We start from the raw sequence: 27,633 nt of genomic DNA, 5'->3' as shown, positions 1-27,633 counted from the left end.
GTACTTAGACCATGAAAATACGTTTCTGGTGGGTGGCCTTTGAACTAGGACTGACAGTAGAGAACATGTAGAAGTACAGCTTAGTACATGCAAGAAAAAATATATATATCCTCTATTACACTCACTACTAGCGCTCTCATATTTTAACTCTTTCCTGCTCGATGTTTCAACTGTAGATCAGTGAAAATAAATAACTCCAAACATTATAATGTTAAACAGTATCACAGTAACAGGTAAGTAGTAAGTAAATGTGTATAGGTAAAATTCTCTAGAAAGAATCAGTAGTATTGGGGCCTGGGTCAAATTATTACAAAACATTTTTTTATTTTTATTAAAATACTGCTAACACTACACACCCAGTGTGACAGTTATCAAATGCCAACTATAAAATGCATAACGTATTGGAAAGAAAACATATAATATTTGTTGCCCAGGTCTGGCTGCTGTAGTAACAAGGGGGTCCAGTCCGTCAGCAGAACAGCGTCCCAGGTTCTTCATGCTATGTAGGGTGCCCCGTAGGGGGGAGGAGCGTTCTTGGATGATGGAATAGCCATGTTGTCATCGTATGGGGGTAACAGTACCTGGGGATACAGAATAAAGGGTGATCAAAACCAGAGTCTTCTAATGTGTGACTGACCACAGACATCAAAGTGCTATTTAACTGGTTGACATGGTTTCGAATATATTGGTTTTTGTCACTGGCAAAGACTACAAGCAGTAATATAATAGGCTGCGTATTGGTCTAATTCCAAACAGCAGTTGGTCAAATATACTCTTGAGGATAAAGTGAAAATAGTGTGAGCTCCCGGAAGTGACACGATGGTCATATATAGAGGATGACAGAGGATTTCAAAACAGATCTGTAATGATCTTAAAATAGTCTGGATGGGAGAATAGAGAGATGAGAGAAGATTAAAGAGGGAGAAAGGGAGGCCGTGAATGAATGTGGTACAAGTCTATTGAGAGTCCAAATCTATAGAGAAGGCCATGAATGAATGCGATCCAAGTCTATTGGAGCAGGTCCAGACTGAAATCAGTGAAGTGAAACAGTTTGGATTCCAGGCTGTGACTGTGGTTCTCAGGCAGCAAGGCAAGTCCACTGCAGACCACATTCACATCATATCTAACTGACATGAGTCAGGTTCAGTCAGCCAGTTCCTCTATGTCTTTGATGAGGTAAAGTAGACCTCCGTCTCAGATGTTCCCTCTTCAGACTACTACACTCTCTCTCTGGGGAACCAACCAAATACTATCATGGGAAATGGCTGGCCATGTGTGTGTATCTCAGATGTATGTAACCCATCCTGGTTTTCCTACTAACACAGAGACATACTGTAGGCAACATCTATGATTCAATGCATTTTCAATGGACAACACCGGCAGAGGATACTGTAAAATATGGTTAGAGTATGCCATTGTCATCCTCACACACAACAGTAAGGCACTGGTTAGGGGCATAATGGCATGACAGTCCAGACTGGAGTCCATGTCATGGTGGACCTTTCTGATCTCAGACCAGTGATGTAACACTACACATTGTGCTTAATGTCCTGAAGCTATACTTCATGGGGTGGTTTCCCGGACACAGATTAGGTCTAGTCCTGGACTAAAAAGCAATGTGTGTCTGGAAAACCGCCCCCTCGGTGGCTCTGCTCAGTTCAGACATACCGACTTTCCTAATGTGGAAGACATCACATCTACAGTAGGCTATCCCCATTATTGTCTTACGTCAGATAGCGCGACTCCATCTGCTCTGATCGAGGGCTTAGCGTCGTGTAGGAGTGACACCACCTGTCGGAAGGCAACGCAGTGTCCCTGTTCATAATAACCTGTCAATAATACACAGATGGCTGCAGTCTACCTTTATCCATGAAGTGTACACTCAGGCAATCCCCACTATAGATTTGAAAGGAATGGACTGGTGTAGGAAACTCCCTGTAAATCACTTAATCCACAGCATTTAAGTTTAGGAGGGGAGTGAGTGAGTGTACACTTCAGGAGAGAAGTAGGGAATCAGAACACTCCCGTAGACTGGTGGTCTACCAGAATATTTTCTGACCACTTGCCCACTGGAAACCTTAATTGAAAAGCCTAGACCTACGGAAAGCATGACAGGGAGAATGTTGTTTTTCTAGCACATTTGACTAATGATTTGAATGGTTAAAAAGAGCAGTCTCGTCCAGTCCCTTTATAGCTAAGGTGTTTTACACATAAGAAGCACCAGAAGGGACTCAGCTTCTCTAGACCAAAACATCACGTCATTCCTCTACATCAGGGGTAGGCAATTCTTTTTTCTTTAAATAGGCAAGTCAATGAAGTACAAATTCTAATTTACAATGACGGCCTACCAATAGGCAAAAGGCCTCCTGCGGGGACGGTACAAAAAAAAATAAAGTATGACAAAACATACATCACAACAAGAGACACCACTACATAAAGAGAGACCTAAGACAACAACACAACATGGCAGCAACACAACATGACAACAACATGGTAGTAACACAACATGGTACAAAAACTAGATTCCGATTTTTGGTAGGATGGGATGGTCTGGGGCGGAACATAAAAATAATTTGTATGCTGCAAATTGACCACAACTAAGCCCAATAAGAGATTGTGTCACATATGTCTATTTGGGGGGGGGGGGGGGGGGGGGGTGGAAATACTTGAACAGATTTTAAGCTGAATTCCTGGTGATAAAACCTTTGGGGGTCAGAACAAAGAAAACTTTGAAAACTTGCAAGACACAAGTTGCAACTTGCAAGACACATATCCATACATATCCAATTTACATAAGCCTACTTCATCCCTTTTGGATATCAGACTCTTGTCAATTGCAACATTATATAGTGACACATTATACTGGTAGAACAAAAAGTCCTGATAATGGTATTGTTCTGACTCTCATCGTAGAGGTACAAACACTGTTGACAACCCCTCACTCTCCTCTCCTACACCTGCATTGTGACATCACACAGTAATCCTCTTCCCCCAGGCTAGCTGGATGAGCAGTGCTGCAATGATCTGATAGCTAAACCAGATCCTCCCCTCGCTAACGCCATGTTTTCAGGCTGCATTTCTCCCCTCCCCTTGTTCAACATTGGATAACGTGTTGTAATATCTGCAGCGGAAGCAGAGGATAAGCGGCCAGGTGGCCAAGCTTGGGCTATATGATACCAGTAGGAGAGAGAGAGAGAGACAGACCGAGAGCTTTTCATTGAGTAGGTGGCCAATGTACTGTAGCCATATTAATGAGTTTGCCAGTGTGGAATTTTTTCCGGGCTCATCCAAGCAAAGCCTCTTACTACAGCCCAACTTACTACAACTTTATACTCCCTTCCTACTCTGACATGATGGCTTTACTGTTGGAATGCACTCTCCCTCACCGTCTTGAGGGGAACCTAACCTACGCATAATATGAACCTGATCATTGACCTATAATAAGTGAATCCTTTTTCCATTGGATGTGAGGTTTCTATGTTTTCTTTGTAAACACACAATAGTATCACACCAAGATAAGATAAATGCTTTATGATAGATTTATGATTTGTACTTTCTCCAGAATGCAAAGCACAAAGCAGAGGGAGTTAATGAAGAAGGGAGGGATAGGTAATTATAGAATAGATGAGATGTCACTACATCACTACTCTGGACGGTTCTGACTTAGAATATGTGGACAACTACAAATACCAAGGTGTCTGGTTAGACTGTAAACTCTCCTTCCAGACTCACATCAAACATCTCCAATCCAAAGTTAAATCTAGAATTGGCTTCCTATTTCACAACAAAGCATCCTTCACTCATGCTGCCAAACATACCCTTGTAAAACTGAACATCCTACCGATCCTCGACTTCGGTGATGTCATTTACAAAATAGCCTCCAATACCCTACTCAATAAATTGGATGCAGTCTATCACAGTGCCATCCGTTTTGTCACCAAAGCCCCATATACTACCCACCACTGCGACCTGTACGCTCTCGTTGGCTGGCCCTCGCTTCATACTCGTCGCCAAACCCACTGGCTCCAGGTCATCTACAAGACCCTGCTAGGTAAAGTCCCCCCTTATCTCAGCTCGCTGGTCACCATAGCAGCACCCACCTGTAGCACGCGCTCCAGCAGGTATATTTCTCTGGTCACCCCCAAAACCAATTCTTCCTTCTTCCCTCTCCTTCCAGTTCTCTGCTGCCAATGACTGGAATGAACTACAAAAATCTCTGAAACTGGAAACACTTATCTCCCTCACTAGCTTTAAGCACCAGCTGTCAGAGCAGCTCACAGATTACTGCACCTGTACATAGCCCATCTATAATTTAGCCCAAACAACTACCTCTCCCACTACTGTATTTATTTATTTTGCACCCCATTATTTCTATCTCTACTTTGCACATTCTTCCACTGCAAATCTACCAGTGTTTAACTTGCTATATTGTATTTACTTCGCCACCATGGCCTTTTTTTGCCTTTACCTCCCTTATCTCACCTCATTTGCTCACATTGTATATAGACTTATTTTTCTACTGTATTATTGACTGTATGTTTGTTTTACTCCATGTGTAACTCTGTGTTGTTGTATGTGTCGAACTGCTTTGCTTTATCTTGGCCAGGTCGCAGTTGCAAATGAGAACTTGTTCTCAACTTGCCTACCTGGTTAAATAAAGGTGAAATAAATAAATAAAAATGTATCATATGAATACAAAGAGATATATTATGATAGTACAGCACTGGTAAATGTCTAGATTGTTTCAACTTTGCAAGCAAAGGGTTAGAGTGAATAACAGAAACAGTACATTTTCAGCTGCTGTTTGAGTTGGAAATTACAACATATTATTGTAGGAGTAAAAGCAATGTCAATATTTGTGGATACACATAACTGTCAAAAAGGTAGCTAGCATTCACAGAGGTGGTTTGTCTGGAGTATATGTCAGTTTCTTCAAACCCAACTAACTGAACAGAGGAAATTTCATTACACTGTAGTAACTACAGCAGACTAGTATAAAATACAAAAACGAACCCACCATCTCATAATGTAGGACTTGTCATTCATGTACTGTACAGCAATTGAAAGAGATGCTTGTATCCTGTGACTTACCGTGGTGTCATTAGTAGTGACGTATATCAGGACTTCTGTGGTGCTTCTTGCACGCACATACCGGTAGCAGTTCCACACACACACTATCAGGTATGCCTGCAAAGGGAAAACCATTATCAAAGACATGAAAGAAAATTACTTTATCAACAGCTGACATGATTTAAAGGTACAGTATCTGTTAAAAGCTTAATTTAATCCAAAGGGGTACTGTATAATTAATTCAGAAAGTGTTAAGACTCAATCTCCAGCCCAATGCAGAGGGGATTCATTCATTCAAAAAATTACAAGACTCAATGTCCAGTCCATTGCAGAAAGGTATAGTACAGCTCATTCAGGAGAGTGGTACAAAAACAAGCTCTCATTGTTCCCTGACATCATCATGCTCAGTGAGCAGTACAGTAGCTTTCTGGGGGTTCTGTCCTGTCCAGCCAAACAACACCATCTGGTAAAGCAGTTGGCTCCTATAAGACAGACTGGGACTGAGCTCAGCTGTATATATACACAGTGCATTCAGAAAGTATTCAGACCTCTTGACTTTTTCCACATTTTCTAAAATTGATTAAATTGTGTGTGTGTCCCTTCATCAATCTACACACAATACCCCATAATGACAAAGCAAAAACAGGTTTATAGAATTTGCGCACACACACACATATACAGTGGGGAGAACAAGTATTTGATACACTGACGATTTTGCAGGTTTTCCTACTAAAGCATGTAGAGGTCTGTAATTTGTATCATAGGTACACTTCAACTGTGAGAGATGGAATCTAAAACAAAAATCCAGAAAATCACATTGTATGATTTTTAAGTAATTAATTTGCATTTTATTGCATGACATAAGTATTTGATCACCTACCAACCAGTAAGAATTCCGGCTCTCACAGACCTGTTAGTTTTTCTTTAAGAAGTCCTCCTGTTCTCCACTCATTACCTGTATTAACTGCACCTGTTTGAACTCGTTACCTGTATAAAAGACACCTGTCCACACACTCAAACAGACTCCAACCTCTCCACACTGGCCAAGACCAGAGAGCTGTGTAAGGACATCAGGGATACAATTGTAGACCTGCACAAGGCTGGGATGGGCTACAGGACAATAGACAAGCAGCTTGGTGAGACGGCAACAACTGTTGGCGCAATTATTAGAAAATGGAAGAAGTTCAAGATGACGGTCAATCACCCTCGGTCTGGGGCTCCATGCAAGATCTCACCTCGTGGGGCATCAATGATCATGAGGAAGGTGAGGGATCAGCCCAGAACTACACGGCAGGACCTGGTCAATGACCTGAAGAGAGCTGGGACCACAGTCTCAAAGAAAACCATTAGTAACACACTACGCCGTCATGGATTAAAATCCTGCAGCGCACGCAAGGTCCCCCTGCTCAAGCCAGCGCATGTCCAGGCCCGTCTGAAGTTTGCCAATGACCATCTGGATGATCCAGAGGAGGAATGGGAGAAGGTCATGTGGTCTGATGAGACAAAAATAGAGCTTTTTGGTCTAAACTCCACTCGCCGTGTTTGGAGGAAGAAGAAGGATGAGTACAACCCCAAGAACACCATCCCAACCATGAAGCATGGAGGTGGAAACATCATTCTTTGGGGATGCTTTTCTGCAAAGGGGACAGGACGACTGCACAGTATTGAGGGGAGGATGGATGGGGCCATGTATCGCGAGATCTTGTCCAACAACCTCCTTCCCTCAGTAAGAGCATTGAAGATGGGTCGTTGCTGGGTCTTCCAGCATGACAACGACCCGAAACACACAGCCAGGGCAACTAAGGAGTGGCTCCTTAAGAAGCATCTCAAGGTCCTGGAGTGGCCTAGCCAGTCTCCAGACCTGAACCCAATAGAAAATCTTTGGAGGGAGCTGAAAGTCCGTATTGCCCAGCGACAGCCCCGAAACCTGAAGGATCTGGAGAAGGTCTGTTTGGAGGAGTGGGCCAAAATCCCTGCTGCAGTGTGTGCAAACCTGGTCAAGAACTACAGGAAACGTATGATCTCTGTAATTGCAAACAAAGGTTTCTGTACCAAATATTAAGTAATGCTTTTCTGATGTATCAAATACTTGTCATGCAATTGAATTACTTAAAAATCATACAATGTGATTTTCTGGATTTTTGTTTTAGATTCCGTCTCTCACAGTTGAAGTGTACCTATGATAAAAATTACAGACCTCTACATGCTTTGTAAGTAGGAAAACCTGCAAAATCGGCAGTGTAACAAATACTTGTTCTCCCCATTGTATATATATATACACACACATATATGTATATACATACACACACACACATTGACATACATATAACAAACACACGTGTGTGCGTGCGTGCGTGCGTGCGTATATATAGTTGGAGTCAGAAGTTTACATACACCTTAGCCGAATACATTTAAACTCAGTTTTTCACAATTCCTGACATTTAATCCTAGTAAAAATTCCATCTTAGGTCAGTTAGGATCACCACATTATTTTAAGAATGTGAAATGTCAGAATAATAGTAGAGAGAATGATTTATTTCAGCTTTTATTTAATCCATCACATTCCCAGTGGGTCAGAAGCTTACATACACTCAATTAGTATTTGGTAGCATTGCCTTTAAATTGTTTAACTTGGGTCAAATGTTTCGGGTAGCCTTCCACAATAAATTGGGTGAATTTTGGAACATTCCTCCTGACAGAGCTGGTGTAACTGAGTCAGGTTTGTAGGCCTTCTTGCTCGCCCACGGTTTTTCAATTCTGCCCACAAATCTTCTATAGGATTGAAGTCAGGGCTTTGTGATGGCCACTCCAATATCTTGACTTTTTTGTCCTTAAGCCGTTTTGCAACAACTTTGGAAGTATGCTTGGGGTCATTGTCCATTTGGAAGACCCATTTGCGACCAAGCTTTAACTTCCTAACTGATGTCTTGAGATGTTGCTTCAATATATCCACATAATTTTCCTGCCTCATGAAGCCATCTATTTTGTGAAGTGCACCAGTCCCTCCTGCAGCAAAGCACCCCCACAACATGATGCTGCCACCCCCGTGCTTCTCGGTTGGGATGGTGTTCTTCGGCTTGCAAGCCTCCCCCTTTTTCCTCCAAACATAATGGCCAAACAGTTCTATTTTTGTTTCATCAGACAAGAGGACATTTCTCCAAAAAGTACGATCTTTGTCCCCATGTGCAGTTGCAAACCGTAGTCTGGATTTTTTATGGCGGTTTTGGAGCAGTGGCTTCTTCCTTGCTGAGCGGCCTTTCAGGTTATGTCGATATAGGACTTGTTTTACTGTGGATATAGATACTTTTTTACCTGTTTCCAACAGCATCTTCACAAGGTCCTTTGCTGTTGTTCTGGGATTGATTTGCACTTTTCGCACCAAAATATGTTCATCTCTAGGAAACAGAACGTGTCTCCTTTCTGAGCGGTATGACGGCTGCGTGGTCCCATGGTGTTTATACTTGCATACTATTGTTTGTACAGATGAACGTGGTACCTTCAGGTGTTTGGAAATTGCTCCAAGGATGAAGCAGACTTGTGGAGGTCTACAATTTTTTTCCTGAGAGCTGATTTCTTTTGATTTTCCCATGATGTCAAGCAAAGAGGCACTGAGTTTGAAGGTAGGCCTTGAAATACATCCACAGGTACACCTCAAATTGACTCAAATGATGTCAATTAGCCTGTCAGAGGGTTCTAAAGCCAAGACATCATTTTCTGTACTTTTCCAAGAGGTTTAAAGGCACAGTCAACTTAGTGTATGTAAACTTCTGACCCACTGGAATTGTGACAGTGAATTTCAGTGAAAAAATTTGTCACTAAACAATTGTTGGAAAAATTACTTATGTCATGCAAAGTAGATGTCCTAACCGACTTGCCGAAAGTATAGTTTGTTAACAAGAAATGTGTGGAGTGGTTGTAAAACGAGTTTTAATGACTCCAACCTAAGTGTATGTAAACTTCTGACTTCAACTGTATATATATATATATATATATATATATATATATATATATATATATATATATATATATATATATATAGAGAGAGAGAGAGCGAGAACATTTACATACGTTTTCAGACCCTTTACTCAGTACTGTGTTGAAGCACCTTTGGCAGCACTTAAAGCCTTGAGTCTTCTTGGGTATGATTCTACAAGCTCTGCAGATTCTCTCAAGCTCTGTCAGGTTAGATGGGGAGAGTCGCTGCACAGCTATTTTCAGGTCGGGTTCAAGTCTGGGCTCTGGCTGGGCCACTCAAGGACATTCAGAGAATTGTCCCGAAGCCACTCCTGCGTTGTCTTGCCTGTGTGCTTAAGTCATTAACCTGTAGGAAGGTGAACCTTCGTCCCAGTCTGAGGTCCTGAGTGCTCTGGAGCAGGTTTTCATCAAGGATCTCTCTGTACTTTGCTCCGTTCATCTTTTCCTCGATCCTGACTAGTCGCCCAGTCCCTGCCCCTTAAAAACATCCTCACAGCATGATGCTGCCACCACCATGCTTCACCGTAGCGATGGTGCCAGGTTTCCTCCAGACGTGACACTTGGCATTCAGGCCAAAGAGTTCAATCTTGGTTTCATCAGACCTGAGAATCTTGTTTCTCATGGTCAGAGTTCATTAGGTTCCATTCGGCAAACTCCAAGTGTTGTCATGTGCCTTTTACTGAGGAGTGGTTTCCGTCTGGCAACTCTACCATAAAGGCCTGATTGGTGGAGTGCTGCAGAGATGGTTCTCCTTCTGGAAGGTTCTCCCATCTCCACAGAGAAACTCTGGCGCTCTGTCAGAGTGACCATCGGGTTCTTGGTCACCTCCCTGACCAAGGCCCTTCTCCCCCGATTGCTCAGTTTGGCCGGGCATCCAGCTCTAGGAAGAGTCTTAGTGGTTCCAAACTTCTTCCATTTAAGAATGATGGATGCCACTGTGTTCTTGGGAACCTTCAATGCTGCAGAAATGTTTTGGTACACTTCCCCAGATCTGTGCCTCGACACAATCCTGTCTCAGAGCTCTGGGGACAATTCCTTCGACCTCATGGCTTGGTTTTTGCTCTGACATGCACGGTCAACTGTGGGACCTTTTATAGACAGGTGTGTGCCCTTCCAAATCATGTCCAATCAATTGAATTTACCACAGGTGGACTCCAATCAAATAGTAGAAACATCTCAAGGATGATCAATGGAAACAGGATGCAGCTGAGCTCAATTTCGAGTCTCATAGCAAAGAGTCTGAATACTTATGTAAATAAGGTATTTCTGGTTTTTAATTTTTAAGAAATGTGCAAACATTAAAAAAAAAACGTTTTGCTTTGCCATTATGGGGTATTGTGTGTACATTGATGAATTTTTTTTATTTAATACATTTTACAATAAGGCTGTAACGTAACAAAATGTGGAAAAAGAGAAGGGGTCTGCATACTTTCCGAATGCACTGTATATCACACTGCACACACCACTTTAATGAATTGACACCTCTGTCACTTTTACGGGCTCTTCAACAATGTAAAGTAAAAACTGTAGACCTCCATATGGTATATACTGTCTATAGACATTCTGTAAGTGATTCCAAAATACATTACTCAATGTGCTAAACTCATATACAATCGTCAATCCTCTGTGGATGATATGCTGGTAGAGGTAGCAACATCTATACAGAACAATTATCACTCACTGACAGCTGAGCTACGTATCAACCCTTCCTTTTGGATTGGACCAGAAGTAATAGAAACGTGTGGTCATCCTCATTATTATAGCATATTTGCATTAAGATGGCCTCAGTAAGGCATCTCCACAGTTTTACATGGTGACACAAAGCCTTACTGAAGTCTATCAAAATAAACCACATCCTCTTTCTCTCAATCTGTTTCCCTCCTTTTGGATGGTCTATGGAGCTCTGTAGCAGCAGCCTAATAGAACTAGCGGGCCATTTAGAGGGGCTTTTACAATGCCATGAAACAGAGTTGTATAGTGTGGTGGGAAGTTGGCAGTTGGCATCATCTGACAGTTTGTCAGAGCTAATGTGAAAGCTCTCTAATCTGAATGGGCCAAGAGCAACACTGACAAGGGTACTGCCTCAATGGCTCCCATTATACTGTTATGAAAACAACAGCCTTGTGAAACGGCTCCTGCCAGACATTTGAACCACTGCAGGACCCTCTGTCTGTCCCCAAGGGGTTCTGCCATAAAAATAACCTGAATACCTTCCTCAGATGAGCACCATTTTCCTCTCTCACACAGCATAAGCACTGTTTTGTCACTCATACAGTAAGTAACGAAAATGATACAATGTGTGTGTCAGTTCAGTAGCAGTTACTTTGAAGGTGAGGATGCATCCGATGAAGAGGAGCACGATGAAGACCAGGCACACATTGCTCATGGCCATGATGTCCTCTTTGTAGGGGAAGTTCTCAGGCTGTGAGGGTGACACCAGACAGTCAGACAGACAGAATCAGCTGCAGTGAGATTGGGGGTAAAGAGTGTGGTGGCTACATCCAAAATGGCACCCAATTCCTTATATGGTGCATCTAGTGCATTATACAGGCAATAGAGTGTCATGTCAGGCACTTTATTAGAATAAGAGTTTGACTTTGGAGTCCTTCTTACCAGCTGTTGAAAGTAATCTTGTATGGTGTTGGGGTAGACCACAATACTAACAGCCACCAGGGTGTTCAGTGCACAGTCAAAGACTTGGTAGCAGAAGAATGGGATGATCCAAGCAGCATGTTGCTGAAACAGGAAAACCAGTTTTATGTTAGTCATGAGGGAATAGCATCTGAAGAGCTGCAGCTGCAGGAAAGACTAATATATCTATCTGAAAAACGAAGATTCAAACAAAATGTTTTGACCGATGCATTAAACGTAAATCAATGTGTTTCTGGTGGGAGGATTGGTGAACTTACTCCAGTGGGACCCAGCCATTCAAGACCATGTCTGTAAATCTTGATTTGAAAGTTGTTGTTTTTTTAACTACATTTGGACAATAAAGTTTAAACGATATTTGGATGATCCTCCTAGTGTCTTAATCTGTATTCATTCTTATGAGAGCAGACATAGTATACCAGTACAAGCAACAGCAGAACGCTTTTGACGTGACGTTTGCTTACCTTATACGCACCGTAGGTCGCCATCCCAGAAATTAGTATCATCAGCAACGAGATCGCTGAAGCAATACACATGTCTGGAATAGAAGGGAAATCATACTGTATACAAGGTCTGCATTAAAATAAATTAATAACCGTAGCAAATGTTGAAAAAAATCACTTGGTGTTTTGTCCTTGGATGGTGATTGAATTAATCTCACAGTAATTTATAAGTTTATAATAAACTCAGCTCATTCCTAGTTTGACACTGATTATGTGAAAATGCTCTGTGTAGATGTGACCTGATCTTGATACCATGACATTGAGTGGATTTCACAGAAAACAAAAATACTATGTTGCAAACTGTCAGCGTCACAGTAATCCTGTCCATCTGTGCACAGCCCAGAGAACACAGTAGTCTGCTCCAACAGAACAGAACAAAAGCCAGTCTGCTTTAGTTCTGTAACTAGCCTGAACTGAATCACTGCCTGCCTCGTAGAAATGTGCCATTCCACCTATCATGGCACATTGACTTGAACAGGGATGGCCGTTCTAGTAATTATATTTCTATGGCCTGCCTAATGCAGGGCCAGCTGGACCAACGGCAAAAGGGATCACATGATGGCTTAATCTGACCGGAACTGGGTCAACTCAGTCAGTTTCAATCAGACACTACTGTACCGACAGCCAGTGGCAGACATGTCAATTTGGCCAGCATATGCCGCTACAGTTCACTTCCAACCTGGGCAAGACCTAGCAAGTTTGTGAAAATACACAACACAGCTGAACATTAGACATGCATGCCCACGGACAGAGATTTGATTTGCTTTATTGTGAAGTGAGAGAAATACTGACTATTGGCTGCTTTCAATTATATAAAGTGATTTATAAAACCAGTAGTTTTGGCATTGATATGTAACGCCATAGTAGTTTCCATCATTGTCATCACATACACTCTGAGAGGAGTTGGCTAGAGCACAAACACACTGGCCCGTCAGGCTACTAAGGAGGCGTGGGCAGGCCTATGCAACGTCACACACATCTATCCCAGACATAAAGCTGTAGGCTACTTACTGGCGTCATCCATGTCATCCAAGTCGTTAGCCAGCTCAGCGCTGGTCAGATGGTACTGGTCAGGATCACCCAGGGCCGTGACAAGGATGAGCAACACCACCGCATTGATCAGCTAAAGGACATAAGGACATTTTGACTGACAAACAAGATAGGAACACGATACACATGAATAGATCAACGTTAGGGAAAGGTTCAACCACAACATGACGGAAAGGCTCCACAAGCATTTGATGGCATTAATCAGCTAATCTCAAAGACATAAAGACCAGTCAGACTGACAGGAGGATACAGACTAATAGCTCAGCCTCTATAAATGGGATAACTAATTCACCCAAATTACTTTATTATATGATTCCTTACTTAGGAACTATTTGGCTGTGTTCCAGGTAAGGAAACAGTAATTGTATAATTTGAGTGAACCACCTCTTTAACTCAGCAATGTAGGCTGACATTCAATTTAATGTCAACATGATGGAAAGACTCCACAAGGATAGAGATAGTGCGTTAACTTTTAAATTAATTATACATATGCCTAGGCCCTATGTGCATAATGGAAAATTAATTATTGCCATAGCCTAAAGGCTTCTTTCTACCTGACACAAGACCTGTAACCTGTCCTGAAGGGCTGCGTGTACTGAAAAATGTATGAACGTTTAATCCCCAATGATGTTAGGTTACGTTGACACTTTAGAGGAATAACTTGTTCATCCATAATTAACAAAACAATCCATTAAATAAATGTTATCACGTGCAGCCAATCACAATGAGACTACTTTCTGCTGGATAAACATAACTTAACATGGAAAAACGTCCTACAAATAATAACATACCGTTTTTGTTGTTTGTTGAGCCTATCTAAATAGTGGTATGTGAATAATAGCGACTGTGGATGCTCACCATATACCAAACCCCCAGGATAACTGTGCCCGTACGGACATGACAGCACAGGCAGCATCTAGTGGAATGCCATCGGTCCCACAGGGAAATCATATTGTACAATCCGAGGAGGCACTTCACAGATATCTATATCTGTTAATGATAAACAATCCAAATAGATCGACGTGAATTTCTTCTCCGGAGCGCGCGGTGTCGTCGGCAATTCGTGATAAAAGCCTCACGGCGGCTCTAGTGATCAACTCAGGCAAATAGCAAACATTGGAACATGTGACCTGAGCTAGATAGGATCAAGAGCCGGTGATGTAACTAGTTGTTTCGAGAATAGTGTTCCCATCATCCCTCACCAACGCCGGGAAATTTAAATAGTTACACTGTAGCTGCCTGCTATGTTTATTGGGATATGTTGAATAAGAATATTCACGCTTCACAATAGTGCCTTTATGATCTTTATGGTAGAAATTCACACAAAGGGCATATTTGATTCTATTGCATTTGGAACATTCTGACAATAAAGACAGAGGTAAAGGACAAGTATCAAACACATTAATTTAAATAATTCAACCTAGACATTACTTTCCCCACTCAGGAAAAATGGAAGCAATTCACATGTTACATTTCCAGAGGAAGAAAGACTAGTGGAGAAAGATTCAGGGTGCAGAATAAACATGGTCCAACATAGGACACAATCAACACATTAAAACGGTTGGTAGAGCACATGCCTAACCCAACCAACTAAGGCATCAAATTGTATTCCTGATTACTGCATCTTTACAAGTACATCATTGATTAAAGCAGTTTGAAACCATCCTGTCTACAGCAGAACTAAACATTACTTTTCACTACACACCAATTAGTTGCTCAAAAGAAAAAAAGAGAAAAATAGAGGTAACTGATTAATAGGAAAAACAATAGAAATATAAAAGACAAATCAAATATAGAAAAGGGCCTTTATTATTTTTTACATATGGCTTGAAGCGTTTTTATTACAAAGAGGTTACAAAAGGTTGAGGACTTTTGAATCATCAACCACGGGTGGACAGGACAACAGCCATCAATGGTAGAAGCAACTACACAGTCTGAGCACAACACTGATTATCAAAATAACAGCAAGTAACTGAAAGTACGTCTCTTTTCCATGTACAGCAGAACAGTAGAGATACCACTAACACCACCTGCATCCAAATGCTAAACATGATTCCGTTGGGTCGTGTTCATAAAACAGCAAACAGTACAAAATTTACTGAAACAGGGAGGACTACCTGGACTTGTCAGATAGCAATCGCTTATTTAGTTTTTCCCTTTCAAAACGGTTTGCTACCATGTGCCCTATTGAACACGACCCTATAGTGTTGGACTTGACCCTTTGAGCAGGAGTCACTGCACCAACATGGTTAACGATATAAACAGCAAACAAAGACTGCAGAATAAAGGCCTGTAACGTGACTCGGCTGACTCTTCCTCTATAATATTAATCTCAAAGCCATAACATCCCAATCACTATTAAATCAGGATTTATTATTCATTTTCTAGGTGTCTAATCATCAAACATGATCGTTCGAAAGATTCATTGGAATTGAAAAACAGTCTTCATACGTGTGCCCACATTACGATATTGATCAGAATCGCAGAATTTAGCTTTACAGTTCATCTTGACCAGGCTGCATTTTGGATATGAAGCTGGCCGGTCAGAACTTAGAAGTTTGATATTTCCGTTTTTAAAAAGGGCAAGTATTTATATGTTGCATAAACAGCTGTTTTATCCAAAGTATTTTGCATATAACTTCATGTTCATGACTCCAACTCATGTTTCTCTTCTTGCCCGCTTCTTCTTCATCACTGGTTTGGAAGGCTGGCTCTCTTCAGGTTTTTCTATGGGGGAAAACACACAGGGAGAATAGTCTTACAATACGGGACTCCTTGTAAGAAAAGACAGGTTGTAAAAAAAAAATCATAAATAGAAAACAGAAACGAAGACTTTAGAAGCAGGAAGTGTGTAGAATCCATTCCAGAATGATCACCAGGGAGTGAACATTTTTGTTCTCGCCCAGTACTACCACCTGAATCATCCAATCAATGGCTTGGATATTAGCTGGGTTGAAACAAAAAGGTGCACCCCTGCAGGAGTGGATTTAGAAACAGTGCAGCAGTAGAAAAGTTTGAGAGGAGGCCGAGCGAGAACTGCAGCCCTGCCTGTATACAGTCTTGATTTTTTAGGGTTGCAACATTTCTGTAACTTTCCTGGACTTCCTGCTTATTCCTAACCTTATTCCAGGAATCTTCCAAATAGGATTTAAGGAAAGTTACCGAAATTTTGCAACTGTATGATTGATACATTAAAGAGAAGGACTGATGCTTTAGCTCAGAGCTGGGATAGCCAATCAAACTGAATGGAGAAAGGACATCTGGTAGTAATAACCTGGCCTAGCTGCTTCCTACACCTCCAGAAATCAAGAGCTACACTTCAGAGGAAGAAGGTGAGCAGGCAGCTTGGTGGCCCAGTCAATCACGCAACAACTTGCCGGCCCTGCCCAGGAACAACACCTAGCAGCCCACTAATTTGTCTAGATCTGAATGGTTTGAGGGCAAGGTAAAGCTATTCCTTCTTTAATATTAATTTGTTTCTATTGTGATCATAGTATAGCAAGGAATGAGTGGGGATATAGAAGAGGAAAGTATAAAGTGAAGTAAGGTGTATGCAGGGATCGGACCCCAGCTGCTGGCGGAGATACGTAGTCCAGGGTCTGCAGCACTACCACTAGACCAGACTCCAGTGTGATTCACATATAGTTCTGATAGACTTACTATGTGTTGGAGCAGGTAGACTGTTCTGCTTGGCAGTAGGCTCTGTCTCTGCGGGTTGGGGTGGCACTTGTGTGATGGGGGCTGTGTTCTGAACCACCACTGGTTGCTCCACTCTTGCCTGCAGGAAGAAGAAACCTTGAGATTAAAGAGGCTAAAGAACTTTTGCCACTGGGGGTGCTCTTGAGCCAACAGGGGTCCCCTAAACGAAATGGCACCCTATTTCCTTTATAGTCCTTACGAGCCCTAATCAAAAGTAGTACACTATTAGGGAATAGGGTGCCATTTGACACAGTCATTGAGGTCTATAGAGCAGTGTCACCAACCTTCACAGCAGCCATATTGACAGCAGGCTCCTGGATTGGCTGCTTCTTCACCTTGGCCTCAGCAACAAACTTTTTACTTGGCTCCTCTGACTCCTGTCAATCACAGACAAACAGAACAAATATGAGCCAATCAGGAAGGCCACAGGTAGCAATGACCCAATGAAGGACTCCGCAATGTAGTTCTAATGAGTGATGGTAACAGTTTAAATTAAGTTGCTCTATTCCTGTGTAATAAGACTAATCACTATAGTAACATTTTTTACATTTTTTTTTAAACATTTTAGTAATTTAGCAGACGCTCTTATCCAGAGCGACTTACAGTAGAGTGCATACATTTTATTACATTTACATTACATACTGAGACAAGGATATCCCTACCGGCCAAACCCTCCCTAACCCGGACGACGCTATGCCAATTGTGCGTCGCCCCACGGACCTCCCGGTTGCGGCCGGCTGCGACAGAGCCTGGGCGCGAACCCAGAGACTCTGGTGGCGCAGCTAGCACTGCGATGCAGTGCCCTAGACCACTGCGCCACCCGGTAACATTTTAATGATGTTGTTAAGGAGGAATCCAGTAAGTGCTTAGTCTACGGTGTTACCTGGCCAGTAACTACAGCATCTTCAGCTGGCTTCTTCTTCTTTTTCTTCTTTTTAGATTTACCAGTTCCATCAGCCGCAGGCTCCGCCTTTTCTCTCTCTTCATCAGATACCTGCTGTGAAACAACATTCAAAGTACAAAACTAATTCAAATATTTGACAGATCTAGACTGCTCAACCTAAATCAACAACCTGACAACCTTTCCCCAACTTGAGCTTAAAAAGTCCAAATAATAACAAGGGGTCATTTTTGTTGTATTAATTCAAAGATGGGAAATATATATTTTTTAAATGTAGTGTCTTTTTTTTGTCAACTTTGGTTTAATATATCAAATTTGTGTCAATGTCTTGCAGTAAGCAGCAGATATATATATATTTTTTTACATGAGAAGGCTTCTGAAATGTAAAATGTGCAGTTTTGTTTGACAGAGGCTTTTAAAATGAAGCAATCCCCAAATCACTACTATTACTCTGTGCAGAACCTTGTACAGGATACAGCATGGTCTCTTTACAAGCAACTGTTGCACTGCAGTCAAACTAGTTATATTCCAAGGATGTAGTGCACACTACCAGTCAGTCTGTCCTCACATATGCATAAGGTTATATTTAGAGGTTTTTAAATGCAACATTTAAATTAAATCCCTGACATCTCTCTCCATGATGAAATGTTCTGTTTAACTCTGGAGATGGTTTTTCTCTCTCCTCAACTTCCCCAGATTATATTGACAGTATTTAAATATAAGGCATGTTATTTATTTAACCAGGAACAGGCCCTTGATGTTAGAAACCTCTCGTGAGGGGCACCTAAAACGTGTTATCACAACTGGCGACTAACCTTGACAGTCTCTGGCAGGGGCTCCTCGAGGGCAGCCACTACTGGAGCAGGGAGTTCCTCATAGTTCCCCCACACCTCCGCTGGTGCATTCCAGTCAGAGCACCCGTCCGCTGTAGCAGCAGACCCATCACCATCTGAAAACACATTCGGAGGAAAGCTCTAGTTAAAACACCTCACAAATACACAACCTTTACAACACATGATACAGACAGAGATTATGATTTTCACTCCTAGAGCAGTCTCCTGACTACAATGCAGTTGGACTGTGCAGATTCACTGATCTACAGACCACCTTGCAACCCGTATAGCTACTCATTGTGATCTAATCCCTACAATGACTTTTATTGCCAGTGTTAAGGTTTGTTTTACTTACTCAGACCAGACCACTCGTCTTCCACTTGAGGCTCAGGCTGGCTGGGACACGGCAGCTGGGGTTCCACTGCTGGAACACACACAACGACTTGGCTTCATTGCAGACTGTCACCAATATACTCAAACTAATATTGCCATATGATTTTTTTTTAATCCTTTAGTATTTTTTAAATTTGTATTATACAATCTGATTAAATATCTATACTGCCCTACAAAGGCAAAACAAAGTAACTAAGTAATTGTTTTTACGGCAAAGTCTGACTTCAGTCTTTTTCTGTCTAGACAGAGAGCAATTTTTGTTATTATATATTCTGATTAACTGGCTTGTTCTTGTGTCAGGAAACGAAATACCACACGTATCAGATAATATACCTGGCCATTACAACAGATAAAATATTTTTGACCAAATTCATAGTTAATGAATTTTGCCTTTGTAGGGCAGTATACTTGTCTGTACTGTAAACCATGCCATCTAGAGGCCAAAAGGTGATCCTACACCAGGAGTCCACAAAGAACAGTCAGCCCATTCATTACCTGCAGTGGCAACTGTTAGTCTAATTAATGAGACTAGATTCAGGTCTTTAGCCTTTATCTCTTATCAGGGAGCCTCCTAATAAGTCCACCCTCCTAATAACACAACATGGCAATAGAAAACCTCAGTGAAAACTCCTGCCAGTAAAAATGTAATTGTACTGTATTCCCTGCATTTGACAAAAAGTTTGATTTGATTAATATGTACATATGCAGTATATTCCAGGGAAATATTACTACTATCATTACTTTCAGTCTCGTGCCCCCAGACAGCAGTGTCTTGGTTGCTCTCAGAAGTGGTCCAGTGCTCCTTATCAGGAACAATGGTAAGGGCTGGGGCCGTCACAGCCCGGTCAGTCCATTCTCCAGTCACTACCGGAGCCTCCTCACTGCTAATAGCTGACACCAACACACACACATTTAACACCCTTCAAGAACATCCACACAATGGCACCACTTTAAATAGTGTGCCTAAGAAATTGACTCCAACCAAGTACTGTACAAGTAAGAGCATGTAACTAACTGTTTTTCTTAAAATGGGACATGATTTGATTTCACCCTAAGCCTTAATCAGACCCTAATTTGAATCAATATGTATATTTTTTACCTTGAGGTCTGACTACGGCAACAGCAGCGACGGCATCTGCTTTCTCTGCTTTGGTTTTGGAGGATTCTCCTGGGGAAATAACAGTCATGTTTAAAGGCAAGGCTGTAGCAATATTTCCATATACATTTATATTTCCTATTTGCAAAGGGACAGCAGGACAACACACAAAGAGCAGTAGCCTGGAACGCAAACTGATATGCTCAGTTTTTCAATTGTTTCAGTGGTGAAACAGAGCATGTCAGTTTGGATTCCAAGCTAACAGAGCAGTTGACAAGCAGCAGAAGCTACACCTCTCTCTCTGGGCTCGGAGTCCTCCAGGGTCTGTATTTATAGCAGGTCTGATCAACAGGGGACCAGCAGAACTCAATAACAGGAGAAGACAGAGAGTAGCTGTCTCCCTGGATGCCAAATTAGTCTGTTTACAGAAAGTTTGTGAAAGTGTAGGTGTCTTTAACCATGATCAGACCTGCTCAGCTGCTGCCTTTTGCCAGCAGAGAGGTATACCATAAGGTGATAGACCTAGCTAGCTTTACCTTTCTTCTTCTTTTCTTTCTTCTCAGAGCCAGACCCAGGGGCTGCAGCTTTGGGGCTGGCCTTGGTTGACTCTGTGGGAGGAGTACTAGGCAGAGGATCCACTCCTCCAGGGCTCCCTGACCCGTCACCAGAGGTCTTGTCTTTACGGCGCTGCTCACGCTTCTCCTTGTTACTGATCTTGGTCTCCCAGGTGCCTGATACTGATAGAGACATGGGGAAGGTTAGTGGGAGGAAGTTAAATAGGCCTACATCTCATGTTCAAATCCACTGTTAGAATGTCCAGGCTCTGGGCCCAGTTTCCCGAAACCATCTCAAGACTACGTTCATTGTTAAAGCCTTCTTAGGAACATCGTTACATCTCCGAGCTGTTTCCCAAAACCATCATTACTAAAGTTGCTCTTGAAAATGCTCATTATTTAACGACTGCCTCAGACCACTCGTAGAACAGCGAAGTACATGGTTAGATGTTTCTTGCCCTTCCGCGTCACTTTATACACAGATGTTTATCCGTCTTTCTGTGACTGCTGATAACTTCAGAAGTTTGTAGACTGACTACAAAAACAAAGTTGCCCATTTTTTTGCATAACAAAGACGCTTCAAATGAAAACCGAGATGACTATTAAAAGACAAATACCGTATAGGCTACACACACATATATTTGAATGATATGGAAATCAATTTCATGTTAATGCAATTGAGTTTCATTTAGATATTTGTAAGCTACCGATACATTTTTGCCTCAATATATTTCATGATGTAACATTTGCACAACCTGGATTTAGTGCATTATTATAAGGTAAGCATTAGAATAATCCGCCTCAATATTTGTAACCATAGGTGATCTCTCTAGGAGCTGGTCCGTCGTCAGTCGTGTGGAATAATTCTAATGTTAAGGTAAGATTGGAAAGGGAGAACGCTCATCCTAGAGCAGTGCTCCCCCCCAAACCTTGTCAGATTGCATGATTAAAATACATTAAAATATGACTCATTTCAATTTCCCTGAAAGGACGTAATAATTAGCTGTAAATGTGTGCCCCCACCGCGCTTTGCTAGGCACAACTGATTCAAACAGTTGGTGGTATTGTATTGCGTACCTTCCTCCAATTCCTTGCCATGAGAAGAAGCCGTCTTAGCCTCCTTTACTGCCTGTTTCTGCTTCTTCTTGGTGTTCTTTACCTAAATATATAGATTTCAACATGTATGTTGGATTAATGCTACAAGGCAAAGAAAGGGAAAGTGGTAACATACAGAAGCATCGCCCCCTGCACCATTAGAACAGAAACCCCATGTTATGAAAGTCACTCAATCAAGTCAACACGGTCAAACTAGGTAGGGGTGTGTGTGTGTGTGTGTGTGTGTGTGTGTGTGTGTGTGTGTGTGTGTGTGTGTGTGTATATATATATATATATATATATATATATATACACACACACATATCTCTCTCTCTCAAATCACATACACCATCCTGTTCCCCTAAATCTGTCTACCAAAAGCCTTTTGACATGTAATTTATAGGCTATACGGTCCTTACAATCTCAAACGCTATAAACATAATATAAAGTATTATATTTTAAGTGTCAGCCCCTCAATGCAGATTGATGCCAAAACAACTATAAAGAGCATTGATTGACAGACAACTGGGTTGAAAGCTGTATTTGAACATGGAGGAGCCACACTTGACACTAGCTAAGTGAGGAAGCCATCGGTCCCATCCTTTAGGATTTGCTGCATCTGCAAGTTAAAATCTGTGAAACAGACATTGCCATCTGGCCCCTGCACATCACAGGAGGAGTCCTAAGGGAGGCAGGCCTCTAGTCTAAAAGCCACATCATCACTAGTAAAACTCCACTACAAACGCCATAAGGCCGGTTCTCAATCTTCAAGGCTTGTTTAGTGCAGAAATGGGGATATTATGTAGCTAGCTATAACCAAGCATATCTGAAATTATTTTGCATACAACGGACTTGGTTTTGTATACAACAAATTCAACTGTTTCACTGGTCTCCTAGGCTTGCATACAAGAATTTGCCTCTACAAGCAACATTAGGCCTACCTCAGAAGCCTTTTCTGTCTTGACTTGAGAATGATGTGGCACTACTGGCAGGTTGTCTTCTTCAGTCACTCTGACTTCCTCTTGTAGCTCAGCAACTGCACTACCATTTGGCTGTGATTTCTGTGGGGCAAAAGAGAAGACAAGGCTTAATTTAAAAACAAATATTAGTTTGGCTCACGTGACAGGTTTATCTAGCTAGCCGAATCATGCTAATGTAGGCTACTAACGTTAGCTAGCTACTGTGACAGAGCTGTCAAAATTAGCATAGCATAACTAGCTAGTAAGCCAACATTGGAAACGTTACCTTTTCTGTAGGTTTCCTTTTCTTTTTCTTCGGTTCCTCTGCTTTTGCCGTCTTGATAGGAGCTGGGTTAGTGCTTTCAACAGTCTCAACTTCAATTATGGTCGGTCGCTTTTTGAAGAGCCCGCGACATGCGGAGGCCCACATAGCCACCATTAGCACGAGCCCAATGCACGCTGCTAAGAAGATCAACCATGGCGGAATCTCGGGCTTCACTCCAAAATCCACCCCGAGTTCTGAGTGCAAGAGGTCTAGGCCGGTGGAAAGAAGCTCATTCAGGCGACCTGCTATCAACTTGGCCTGTTGACAGGTCGCGTCCTGCCAATTCCCTGCCATTTGGGTTGATCTCGATGATTGACAGAATATGCAAAAGTTAACGTTAGCTGGCTAAAAATAACGGTTTTGACAGGGCAAACAATAAAACCACGATCATCGCTAGCTTGTCATCCACCTAGCTGCTAACGCGTTAGCTAGCTGTCAATCATGTAACATTTGAGTGTCGAAATAAATTACCCTCATATAGCTAGCTGTGTCCAGCTCGTATGCCTGATGAACCCGTTTCTTACCAATTTGATAACGCAAGGTTGATTTCGAGGAACAACAGAAAAACAGGCGGTGCTTAGCAGCATCCCGCTCTACGATTGGTGCAACGTCATCATGGAAGGAGGCGTCCCTCTGAAATCGTGACGAATATCCCCAGACAGATTAAGAATGGTGGTCCTGGACTAGAACAGATTATTTGGGGTTAGTCATCAGCATATTTTATTAAAAACTATACCCAATGATGAATCACATATCTTGAACCAAACTTTTGCTGCCCACCTCGTCAAGTAAAATTTGTGGCCGGTTTTATTGTACGCTTGTGTGTATTCCCACAATCTAAATAATTGCAGTCTTCGTAAAGTTCCTAAAACCAGGTTATCAGCATGCCTAGCATTTATTGTGAGGTCATCGATTTAAACCATATTCAGAAATACATTCTACATCAATCAAGAGACTAAAATGATCATTTGCATCTAAGTTTATTTTGAAATTCCCTACTCCCCCTATACAAGAAAAATATTGACTTTCCACCAAGGCAGCAGCGAACTGTCAGTGATAGTAAGTATTCTGTTTAGGGCAAGGAACAAAATCATAATCACAGTGTGTTTTTTTTATACTTTAACTTTTTAAATACTTCTACTGCAGTCCTCTTTGGCTGAGCTTCGGCACAGTTTGCTGTCGAGCCAAATTCCTGGGAAGTAAAGGTTTAAGCCAATAGAGCAGAGGGCTTCAACTTTACAAAGCCAATGCAGGAATGTATATTACCTCAGAACTAAAAAAAATTAAAATAACAAGCCGTCTGTGTTCACAACACAAACAAAATAACCGCCGGGGGAGTGACAGCATTTTTTGTATTTTCTTCAAATTCCATAAAATTGTATAGACAAAAAAACAAATCTACAAAAATGTAACTAGGTAAATATTACACAACAGGTAAACATGTTTGTCAACCTCTACACAAAACCAAAGTTCTTGGTCTTAATGGCTAGTAAGAGTTTCTGTTTTAGAATCTGTTTGGAGGAGTAGAGTGGCACGTAGAGGCGTGAGATGCAGGTGTTGGCCGTGGGCAGGTGCTGGTCGTCCGGAGGCCTGATGGTGATGGAGGGCATGGGCTGGAAGCCTTCCTCACTGGCTGGCAGAGACGGACTGGAGGTCCAGAAGTACACCTGCAGGGAGGGAGAGGAATCAGATTGTATTGGAATTTATATTTGAGTTTCTGCAGATAAAAATTTCAAACTGGGACTGCATCAGGTAGTGAAAATAATTTCTTACCAGATCTTGCCTCTCAGTCATGCTCATCTTCTCCACGATGGACCAAAACCAGCGTTTGAACTGCAACAACTTATCAGCATTTTCCCCTGTTGAGATTCAGAGTGGGATAACAAAAATAAGTGACTCAATCATGGAATAAAAACCATAAACTCAAACACATTTAAGTCATGTAAAAGTACAAACGTATTTTTGCTACAAGACTTCCAACTGCATAGCTAAAAGTGTTAGGGTGAGGATCAATAACCAAAGGAAAACTAACTACATCCAGGTTTTACAGTTCTAGGATCATGTCTCCCCATCCATATAATCTTATTCATTGTGATCAAAAAGGCAAAACTGATCCTACATCAGCACTCATACTCTGAGATTCTTTGTGAATACGGGCCAAGGTCTTTGTACCAGATTCATCATTGAAGGAAGTGAAGCTGATGAGCATCTGCACGTTGACCTCTCCACAGCCGTTGACCAGCAGCCTGAAGTCCTCCGCTGTCAAGTCCTCCAGGGCGTTCTTAGGAAGGACATCCAACAGACCCTTCCTCATCGCCTGAAAGAGACAAAACAGTATTAACATTAAATGTCAACATCTTTATATACAGTACACATCCATCCCCTTCTCATCAGCTGAGAGAGAACAAGGTATTAATCTCACATAAATGTACACTGCAATATTGTCTCTGTACACATCTAGGCTTATCCCTACTCCAGCTTTAGACTGGACTGGTGTCCAATTTGCTGTTTTGGAATCTCCTATGGCATGCCAAAAACAAAAACAGATCTGGGACCAGGCTAACTTTAGACCTAACTCAATACAGAATGCCCCACTTGGTTCCCCTTATTATAGTGAATGGTAATTCACTTGTATACAGTGCCACATGACAGCGTACAACTCACATGAAGAGGTTGCTCGGCAACCACCAGCATCCTGTGTTCGGCGTACTTTCTCACGTATTCGTAAACGTTGAGAGGAGTCACAGGCATGTTGACCCCACCTGACAGCAGCTCCACCTGATATAGCCATGGACAGCAGACGTCATGTTAATAACGTAATGTGATGTTTCATAACATTCTCTGTCACAATTAGACTGCAGAATAGAATGGTTTTCAAAAGTCAACTTCTGATAAATGCAAAACCTGGCCGTTTCAAATGTTTAATGTTGCATGCACAAGTAGTGAAATGCCAGTTGTGACAGAGTGCATTAAAACCAGAGATGCAGTCAGGCGATTGCAAAAATATAACGAAATGAAAAATAGGGACTGAAAATGTATTCCAAGTGCACTTCCTAAATTGAGTTGACTGCATGTGAAATATTCTCCCTGTGAGTTCTTTACCTGTCCAGCCCCTTCCTCCTTACACAGGTCTATGGCGAAGGCCAGGTCCATGGCTACAAACACAGCCTCCGCCTCTCCAGCCTGAGAGTGACGGATCAACTGTCGCAGGCTCTCGTACATTACCGGGTCAAAGAAGGCAAAGTCATGCCAATTCACCTGCTCACAGACACACATACTGATGAGAACTCTATCCGTGTACAAGTCCAGATGTAGCGGTTTCCATATTGCAGTGTACAACAGTGCCCAGTGGAAATCATTACCTTTCTGCCGAGCAGCACCTTGATGACATGTCTGTTCAAGGTAATTGGACAGAGCTCATTCTGCAGCAGACACAGCCCTAGTATTCTGGAGAGAAAAAAAACAAAAAAAAACGTAAACACTTGGAAATTCTTTGAGGTAGGCTACATATAATTGTAATTTTGTTGTTTTATCCCTGAATATAAGTAAATAGTGGCTGCACTCCAAATGGCCCCCTGTTCCCTATGGGTCCTGGTTGCACTATAACGGGAATAGGATGCTAGGACTTACCTGCCGATGTTCCTGAAGCAGTTGAGCCTGGCCTCCGTGTTCTTGCCGGGCCGGGGAGAGTAGAAGCCTCTCTTCCCGGGCTGGTAAAACAGGGGAGCGTTGTCATCTCCGTCTTCAGGGTCGTCCAGCTCCATGTCCACCACACTGCGGGTGGAGCCATGACGCTTACGGTTCTCCTGCTGCTACAACCAGGAAAATGAGGAACTTTATTCGTAATTGACAATAATTGACACATTTTTGGTTATTACGGCGTAAAATAATTAAAATCAGTGCCACCCTGTAAAATATAAGTGACTGGTCTTGAGAAAGGTTGCTAAAGCTGAAATGTTGACAAACAGTCCCCTATATCCTGTTACTATTAGAGCATAATATCAGTGGGTGATCATGAGGTGAATATTTTTATTATGTTATCGTAAACCTCTAAAAACAGCCACAGTCAGAATTCTAACCAGTAAATTAATGTCATGAGGCTGAAGGCCACATTCCTTTTATTCTTCATACAACAATCTTTCAGGCATGTCTAATGACTTGTGTTCCTGGACCACAGAGCTGGGGCATGCTGGGACCGGAGATGGAGAGCTGAAGCTTACCTGTGCTTTCTCAGGAGCCTCCAGGAGACCCAGGTCCAGTATGCTGTCGGCGCCATTTTCCCTGTGGAAGGGGAGAGGGGTTTTAGTCAGGTTATCCTTTATTTTTATCAAACCAGGTTGTCCTATTGAGGTAACAAAAAAAACTTTCACAAGGGAGACCTGGTCAAGAGGGCATCCTTGAAATTGTGTATGGTGACGATGTGTCCCAAATGGCACCTTTTTGCCTATATAGCATAAAGGGGCTCTGGTCAAAAGTAATGCACTGTGAGCAGGGTGCTATTTTGAGAACAAAATGACAGAGTGGTGAATAG

General features: G+C 42.0%; 3 protein-coding genes across 12 annotated transcripts in view; all 3 read right to left on the bottom strand.

Moving 5' to 3' along the window:
• Positions 1–299: 299 nt before the first annotated feature.
• On the bottom strand, positions 300–14,392 carry LOC120031696 (lysosomal-associated transmembrane protein 4B-like). 2 transcript variants are annotated; one of them, XM_038977492.1, is made up of 7 exons: positions 14,106–14,392; positions 13,209–13,320; positions 12,159–12,232; positions 11,659–11,781; positions 11,369–11,467; positions 5,092–5,187; positions 300–581 (listed from the first exon to the last, which is right to left on the bottom strand). In XM_038977492.1, the coding sequence occupies exons 1-7, from the start codon at positions 14,196–14,198 to the stop codon at positions 495–497; spliced, it is 684 nt and encodes a 227-aa protein (XP_038833420.1). In that variant the 5' UTR covers positions 14,199–14,392; the 3' UTR covers positions 300–494. The 2 variants fall into 2 exon arrangements, with proteins under 2 accessions (XP_038833420.1, XP_038833421.1); XM_038977493.1 differs by lacking the exon at positions 11,369–11,467.
• A 146-nt stretch (positions 14,393–14,538) lies between these two features.
• LOC120031035 (protein LYRIC-like) lies at positions 14,539–23,649 on the bottom strand. Of its 5 annotated transcripts, none has more exons than XM_038976570.1 (12): positions 23,064–23,649; positions 22,760–22,879; positions 21,801–21,882; positions 20,706–20,906; positions 20,173–20,241; positions 19,815–19,964; positions 19,036–19,104; positions 18,663–18,796; positions 17,830–17,940; positions 17,231–17,323; positions 16,908–17,025; positions 14,539–15,974 (listed from the first exon to the last, which is right to left on the bottom strand). In XM_038976570.1, the coding sequence occupies exons 1-12, from the start codon at positions 23,394–23,396 to the stop codon at positions 15,907–15,909; spliced, it is 1,548 nt and encodes a 515-aa protein (XP_038832498.1). In that variant the 5' UTR covers positions 23,397–23,649; the 3' UTR covers positions 14,539–15,906. The 5 variants fall into 5 exon arrangements, with proteins under 5 accessions (XP_038832498.1, XP_038832496.1, XP_038832497.1 ...); XM_038976568.1 differs by having other exon boundaries at positions 17,830–17,943; positions 23,064–23,648; XM_038976569.1 differs by having other exon boundaries at positions 17,830–17,943; positions 19,036–19,101; positions 23,064–23,647.
• Positions 23,650–24,066: 417 nt separating this feature from the next.
• LOC120031034 (E3 ubiquitin-protein ligase UBR5-like) overlaps positions 24,067–27,633 on the bottom strand; it is a 46,539-nt gene continuing 42,972 nt past the window's right edge. For 3 of the 5 annotated variants that reach the window (XM_038976563.1, XM_038976564.1, XM_038976565.1), the window contains exons 49-56: positions 27,323–27,383; positions 26,733–26,914; positions 26,465–26,549; positions 26,205–26,360; positions 25,767–25,880; positions 25,236–25,419; positions 24,876–24,961; positions 24,067–24,769 (exon numbers count right to left, since the gene is read on the bottom strand). In XM_038976563.1, the coding sequence (XP_038832491.1) occupies positions 24,557–24,769; positions 24,876–24,961; positions 25,236–25,419; positions 25,767–25,880; positions 26,205–26,360; positions 26,465–26,549; positions 26,733–26,914; positions 27,323–27,383 (1,081 nt within the window). In that variant the 3' untranslated portion in view covers positions 24,067–24,556. The remainder of the gene's footprint in view (positions 24,770–24,875; positions 24,962–25,235; positions 25,420–25,766; positions 25,881–26,204; positions 26,361–26,464; positions 26,550–26,732; positions 26,915–27,322; positions 27,384–27,633) is intronic. The other 2 variants (XM_038976566.1, XM_038976567.1) reach the window with 1 other exon arrangement.

The sequence above is a fragment of the Salvelinus namaycush genome, chromosome 37, assembly GCF_016432855.1.
Source record: "Salvelinus namaycush isolate Seneca chromosome 37, SaNama_1.0, whole genome shotgun sequence".
NCBI lineage: Eukaryota > Metazoa > Chordata > Actinopteri > Salmoniformes > Salmonidae > Salvelinus > Salvelinus namaycush.
Note: the sequence above shows the minus strand (reverse complement) of the source record. Positions and strands in the feature narration are given on the sequence as shown.